The sequence below is a fragment of the Adiantum capillus-veneris genome, chromosome 17 (genome assembly GCF_014529385.1).
Source record: "Adiantum capillus-veneris isolate H3 chromosome 17, ASM1452938v2, whole genome shotgun sequence".
In the NCBI taxonomy this organism is placed as follows: domain Eukaryota; kingdom Viridiplantae; phylum Streptophyta; class Polypodiopsida; order Polypodiales; family Pteridaceae; genus Adiantum; species Adiantum capillus-veneris.
In genome coordinates, this window is record NC_140947.1 from 44,652,939 (window position 1) to 44,660,461 (window position 7,523).

The 7,523-nt window shown below is 42.3% G+C and overlaps 1 protein-coding gene and 1 non-coding gene across 2 annotated transcripts; one reads left to right on the plus strand and one right to left on the minus strand.

Annotated features, from left to right (window-relative positions):
• The first annotated feature begins 713 nt into the window (after positions 1-713).
• On the plus strand, positions 714-4,921 carry LOC147437144 (uncharacterized). Its single transcript, XM_086486519.1, has 5 exons — positions 714-2,781; positions 3,336-3,634; positions 3,819-3,838; positions 4,612-4,734; positions 4,832-4,921. Exons 1-5 carry the CDS (start codon positions 2,621-2,623, stop codon positions 4,919-4,921), a joined length of 693 nt encoding a protein of 230 aa, XP_086342645.1. The 5' UTR covers positions 714-2,620.
• Positions 2,380-2,497, minus strand: LOC147437145 (U5 spliceosomal RNA). Its single transcript, XR_015185000.1, has one exon. It is a non-coding gene; the product is annotated as a U5 spliceosomal RNA (small nuclear RNA).
• Positions 4,922-7,523: the final 2,602 nt, after the last annotated feature.

The following is a 7,523-nucleotide window of genomic DNA, read 5'->3' on the forward strand; positions in this document are numbered from 1 at the left end:
AAACAAATTGAATGTTGTCCTTGGTAACGCTCTCGTTGCAAAGTCCGCTAGTGGTTATTTGTTGCCAGAATTAAGAGACTCACCCCTTCTAAATTGTGTAATAGAATCTGCAAAAACAGATATAGCGAATCTCTATGATTTGTCCGAAGCTTTTCTTGGCACCTTTATTTATCTGCCATACAAGATTGGGATTACTGCATTTCACACTGTCAATATCAGAAACAAAGTTGTCACCTAAAGCAAAATGGATACTTCGCATGAAAGTGAGATCTCAGAGTTTGAAGAAGTAATGAACCCGAGTGGGTTATTTCCATATCCACGACCACCATCACCATCTATACCACGCGTTGAACCAACTCCTATGGACGTGATGATGGTGTCGATGATGGAGATGATGATGCAACAGGATGCACGACGGCTGGCTGCGGAAAAGAAATGTGAAGACCAGTGCATTATAAAAAAGGTTTCTAAATACACAATTTACATGAAAAGCTCAAAAATAAAAATAAAACTTTTCTAAAATTAGTAAATTTTGCGTAAAACTACACTTCAACACTTAACTTGGAGAAGTAAAAAATGTCGGCAGTCTTTGTGGCTCCTTAAGAGGTGGAGAAGCTTGCAAGGCTTGTCCCTCCCCCTCTCTCTCTCTCTCTCTCTCTCTCCCCCCCCCCCCCCCCCCCCCAAAAGGTGGGCTGGTTCCCATTAACACTGTAAAGAGTTACATCATAGCGACTGTAGGCCAATATACAAGATTGACTGGAGTAAAAAAAACCCTGAAAATATACAATAAAATCCTCTCTGAGGGGGAAAACTCCAGAGATAGACGACATAGGTACAACAGAGCAGACAAAGGGGACTGTTGTTAGTGGTGAGGGGAGGAATATGCCGCTCAACAGCAATTCATAAATCTTCCCTGGATAGTCGTGTATCCTAGAGCAATGCAATGCCCAAGGCTGTAGTCTCCAAGACTTGAAGAGAAAAGTCTCCTCAACCGCAATCTCCAAATTAACATCACCAACTCTGCGTCTAACCTGTAGCCTAGGGATGAGTTAAGAAAATCACCGAGTATCCTACAAAAAAACCTTGAATAATCTCCAGCATCCACATCCTCCTCTCTCTTTCTCTCTCCACGCAAAAAAGGTGTGGGCTGGTTCCCATTCATTAAAAACTGTAAAGAGTTACATCATGACGGCTATAGGCTAATATACAAAATCGACTGTAGTGAAAAAACCCCTGAAGATATACAATGAGAGCCCCTCTAACTCCAGAGACACAGATGACATAGGAACAACAAAGCATACGAAGGGGACTGCTGTGAGTGGTAAGGGGAGGAATATGCTGCTCAACAGCACTACATAAATCTGCCCTGGGTAGTCGTGTACCTTGAGCAATGCAACTCGATCTGTTAACCAACAGTATGCTGAATCTCTGGCCTCCTCCCCTCCTCAGGCACAAGCAGAATGGGAGTCTTGTGGTAGTTAATGAAGCATGAGGGGCTGTTGGGGGGTTCTTGCCCTTGAGAGGGGAATTCCCTGCATGATGGGGTGAGGAAACTCATAGATAAGACTTTTTGGGATGTGCAAGTAAACGCGTACCAGGATTCCCCTCTTGGTGACTTTGGGGCTAAGCTGGCAGAGGCACCATGTGATCGACCAGGACTTTGCCACTTGCCAACCACCGGCAGATCTGCCACCCACCGAGATGCTGGCTTGAGTGGCACGCCATCGTACCACTTTTCTGGTCAAAGTGTACATGGAAGCTGGTCTGCACCATCGGAGACGTGCTGCGAGACGGTGTAAGCTATGGTTGGAATTTAAGTCATGGAGAAAGCCTCATTTTGCAAGAGTAAAATTGCTCCAAGTGATAGGAAGACTCTGCCACACCAAGTCCCCCTCCCTGGGTACTTGCTTGATTTGAAAGAGGGGATCCCACTCTGCCGATGACAGATTTTTTGTAAGCAGTTCCATGAAGGTGGTGATTATGGATGTCATGGTGACATCATGAGCAACACTCGGAGAGAATTTGCGACGGTGGCAAAGTAGCCTTTATTTTGAGGTTAGAAGGACGCTTTGCCATCCACACAGCAAGGCACTGGTGCATGCACCGCTGGTATAAGTGGAATCCTGAGCTTGCTTGCTATCCATGAAAGTATCCCTCAGAAATGATAATACGTAATTACCCTCGTGATGGGGCAAACAACAACATCGACGACCCATCTCATGATCAGACTGGGGGAACTTACCTGCATAATTGTGAAGGCTTCACATTCGGTTTCTGCCCACACGTATAAGTAGGCAGTGACCCAGAGTAAAGATGGCCATAACCAGCGAATTCATTTTGCCACTTGCTATTGTGAGGGGAAAGCCCCCCCCCCCCCCCCCCCCCCCAATAAAAAATAAAATAAAATGGTAGCGCCATGGTGCTTCACGTGGGCAGAGCACGGTATTCTTTAGTAAAAGGCGAAAGAATAGTTCGCTCAGTGCTTGACCCGCACCTTCCATGAGGGATGTGGACTTGAAACAGGAACTCTGCAAATGTTTGCTTGACATTGTCCATCATATTTGGCCATGGTGAATTTTGTTGTTGTGTCGGCTGCTCAAACCTTGTGCAGAATTCGACGATGTTGTTCAGCATGGCGCTCGTGGGGACATCAGTCCTCCTCCACAAGGGTCACGCGGTAGGAGAGAAATCAAGACAGAGATCGTATGGAAGCTGCGCCATATGGAGTTGTCTTTTGTTCGCACTCTTTTGGTTGCGCTGGCTTTTTCGCATGCTGCATACGTACGCTTTTTTGCTTTCTAAAAAAAACCTTAGTGTTGTGTTAGGTTGGCGAGACTTTCATTGTTTTTAGTGCATGATAGAGATTTACTTTAAATGTTTATTTCACTTTCATTTCATATCCTGACATGTCTTTACTTTTTTTGCATTCTATTTTTTAAAAATGCTAAAGTGAAAGCATAATTCTAGTAAATTCTATGGATACACACATACACATACATATATTAATGAGTTTTTTTTTAAATTTCACATTTCATTTCACAGCTTCACATGGCTTGACTTTTCTTACTTTTTATAACTTAATTCTAGTCAATATTCAGGAAAGTCTCTTTTATTAAGCTGCGGTCGACTGAGTTTCCTTCCCATCTACGTTTTTTATGCTAATTCACATGTGTGAACAAACATACCTAGTTAGCATAAGTTTAAGCATGTAAGTCACTATATTAGTAATCATATTTAAAACCTCCTAAAGTAAAAAGTACAATAGAATAATCAAAAGTGGTGGCCTATTGAATTTAGTCTTTGAAGTTGTTTGTTGGCACCCGTGGGCGTTACAGAGGAGAGAGTGGGGAAGTGATGAAGCGAAAGGGCCGGAGCAGCGTGGAGCTTGCAAGCAAGGCGGCACATGGAAGGCATTTGCGTTCTCCTCAGCAGCCAGCAATAGCTGCTAAGCAGGAAGGGACTTCGGAGTTCGAAGAGAAGAGCTCCAAAGAGCTGACTGCCCATCCTATACGCAGAAAACGCAGAACCCCTTCTGCTTCTCAATCTCCCTGCAAAAGGGCAAAGCTATCTTCATCTCAAGGTTCCCCAATATCCTATTTCAAGCAGGCAGCCAAGGTGGAGAAGCATGACTCGGGTACTCTCTCTCTCTCTCTCTCTCTCTCTCTCTCTCTCCCTCTCTCTCTCTCTCTCGTGTGCGGGTTCTGTATGAAGCTTCATGCAATACAATTGAGCACATTTCCATGCAATATAGTGGAGCACATTTTCATGCAATACATTTGAGCAATACAGTTGATCACATTTCCCTTTGACGTGTGCAGGCCGATGGAAAACTCCAAAGGTCATGATCCCCATGCAGGACAAATTCTGTACAACTTTGGAAGAGTTCAATGCTGCTTATGGCCTTTCCATGGAGGGTTTAGATCCCTAAATGGTTAGGTGGGAGCAGGTCACTGATCCCGAATGGTTCAGTGTGTTCAAACAAACAAAGGATCCCAGTCAGTATCGCATCAAATGCAGTACCATCCACACCGAAATGTATGAGTTGATGATGAAACTGCACTACAGTGTATACCAGAAGGCCTCAACCAACATGGAAATTTCCTCTGGATTTGCAAAGGGTTTCGTGAAAGAATTCATTCCTGCCGTGATTGCAAGCGGGATAGCCATTAGGTTCAATTGGGCCGAGTTTGCGGTGCAATACTTGCAGGATACTCGAGACAAGGGCTATTATGAGGGCCATGTTAACAAGTGGAGAATACGCAATCTTCAGCTTCCAACTTCAAAATTGAGGATGAGTCTTTTGACATCTACGAGGAGAACATGGCATTGGCAGGAAAGAGTACTGCCAAATCTACCAAGGCCACACTTCTGCCTCATCAAGATAGTCGACAGGAGATGGAAGCTTCTTCATTTTGTGGGTTGGAGGAATGGCAGTGCATGAAGGCAGTTGTCCTTCATATGAAAACACAGCTACAGTATGATAAACAGAATCTAAACAATGTGCAAGAGGCCCTAGAACTTACTAGGGCTTTGAATGCAAAAAATGCGAAGGTCAATCCTATTGTCACGGCCATGAGACAGAGGTTGCAAGCAGCTGAGATGGAGTTGCAGGCTCTCTTGCAAAGCAATGATGTGGATGCCTGGCAAAAGATGGAGCTTGAAATTAGAATAGAGACAACCAAAGACACCATAGATGATCCCATAGATAGTGACATAGACATAACCTATAAATTGGTAAGTGTCCGTAAGTTTCATCTCTGCACTTTATGTTTGGTACATGTGCTCAACTAACTCATGTACTTACCATGCTCTTTTTGTCTTGGTTTTGTAGGTTGAGGTGGACATTGCAAAATCCAAGGTGCAGAACTCTGAAAGCCAACTTGAACTTTTGATGCACATGCAGTCCAAGCTGCAGGGATAGTTTCTCCAGAGTGCCCTAACTAATCTAGCCCTTGCTAGTTTTATGAAGGATAGAGAGGTGCAAGACAACATCGGAACAAACATGTGTACTGGTTGTGGTATGCCCCTTGAGGTCCAACCATTCCTTGTAATGGTCAAGCTCCCTTGTGAGCATAACTATCACCTTCTCTGCTTTGCTGCTACATGCTCCCTTCGGACCACCTGTGCTGCTCTCTCCTGCAAAATAAGCATACGTACCGCATGGTTGTGCAACCTTGCAGCACAACGACATCCAATCACCCAGAGATTGGTAAGAAACTATACTTGAATGTATGCTTGCTAGCTAGCATACATGACATATAGTCTGCAAGCTTGATCATATTGGGAATAAAAGGTGTGCTACTTAGCATAATGAATATGCTAATTAGCATGCCTGGTATGCTAGTTATCATACTATATATGCTAGTTAGCATATACAATATGATAGTTAGCATATTGGATATGCTAATTAGCATATCCAATAAACTAGTTAGCATACTCGATATGCTAGTAGGCCTACTTGATTAGCGTATCCAGTAAGCTAGTAAGCATATTGGGTATGGTTATTAGAATACCGGAGTTAGCATATTGAATGTTAATTAGCATATCCAGTATGCTAGTTAGCATATTGGATTGATAGTTGGAATCATAATTAGCATATGGATATGCTAGTTAGCATACTTGATATGCTATTAAGCATGTTGGATATGCTAACTACCACTATTTATATGCTAGTAAGCATTTTGAAGCATATTGGATTAGCTTAGAGATTATAAGGTTTTCTAGTTAGCATACTAGGTATGCTAGTTAGCATATTGGATATGCTTATTAGCATACCGGATATGCTAGTTAGCTTACTTGATATTCTATTAAGCATGTTGGATATGCTAATTACCAATATTTATATGCTAGTAAGCATTTTGGAGCATATTGGATTAGCTTAGAGATTATAAGGTATGCTAGTTAGCATATTGGATATGCTTATTAGCATACCAGATATGCAAGTTGGAATGATAGTTAGCATACAGGATATGATAATCAGCATATCCAGTATGCTAGTTAGCATGCATATCTATTAGCATATCCAGTACACTAGTTAACATACTGGATATGCTAGTAGGCCTACTTGATTAGCGTATCCAGTATGCTAACTAGCACACTTAATATTCTAGTTAGATGAGTGGATGCTAATTAGCATATCTAGTATGCTAGTAAGCATATTGGGTATGCTTGTTAGCATGCCGGAGTTAGCATATTGAATGCTAATTAGCATATCTAGTATGCTAGTTAGCATATTGGGTTGCTAGTTGGAATGCTAATTAGCATACTGAATATGCTAGTTAGCATACTTGATATGCTATTAAGCATGTTGGATATGCTAATTATCAATACTTATATGCTAGTAAGCATTTTGGAGCATATTGGATTAGCTTAGAGATTATAAGTTTTTCTAGTTAGCATACTAGGTATGCTAGTTAGCATATTGGATATGCTAATTAGCATACCGGATATGCAAGCTGGAATGATAGTTAGCATACAAGATATGCTAATTAGCATGTCTAGTATTCTAGTTAGATATGCTAATTATCATACTTGATATGCTATTAAGCATGTTGGATATGCTAATTAGCACATGCTGTCCTCTAGCAAGCACACAGAAGCTTGTGGGTACACTTGAATTGATTAGAGATTATAAGGTTTACTACTTAGCATACCTGGCATGCTTGTTAGCATACTTGCCTAGGTGCACACATAGTCAGCATATCAAACATACTATGCTAGCTAATATACACGGGAATGCTAATTAGCATACTTGCCTAGGTGCACACATAGTCAGCATATCAAACATACTATGTAGCATACATGACATGCTTGTAAAGGGTGTAATCAAAGATTTTTTTGTTGCAGGCCTCTCAAAGCCCCTGCATGATGTGGGTAGTGTGCATGACACCAAAGGTAAGGGAAAGGCTACAACTGAGAACCCTTAGACTGCCATGCCTGCTGCAACTGACACAATAAAAGCTTCTCAACAGACAATGGCTAGTGCTAGTGCCAGTGCCTCAGGGTAAACATTGAAGACTAACAACATAGAGGACCCGCAGGAAGTTGGTGATAACATGCCTGCTGCAACTGACATAGTAAAAACTTCTCAATAGACAATGGCTAGTGCTAGTGCCAGTGCCTCAGGGGAAACATTGAAGACTAATAGCATAGAGGACCCGCAGGAAGCTGGTGATAACATGCATGCTGCAACTGAAACATGAAAAACTTCTCAATAGACAATGGCTAGTGCTAGTGTCAGTGCCTCAGGGGAATCTTTGAAGACTAACAGCATAGAGGACCTGCAGGAAGTTGGTGATAACAGCCCTCTCGAGGGTTTTTTGCGAAAGGCTAAGGCAAAAAGAAAAGTGGGCCTTGAAGAAGTACCTGAAGAAACTGCAAGCAACGGTTGTGGTTCCCCAAAGAAGATGGAGGACAAAGCTGAAAGCACCAAAGGTAAAAAGAAAGCCACCCGCTCAAGAGCTTGCAAAAAACTGTGTCAATGACCTTTCCTTAGATTTGGTATTGTAAGCAGGCAACTGTCA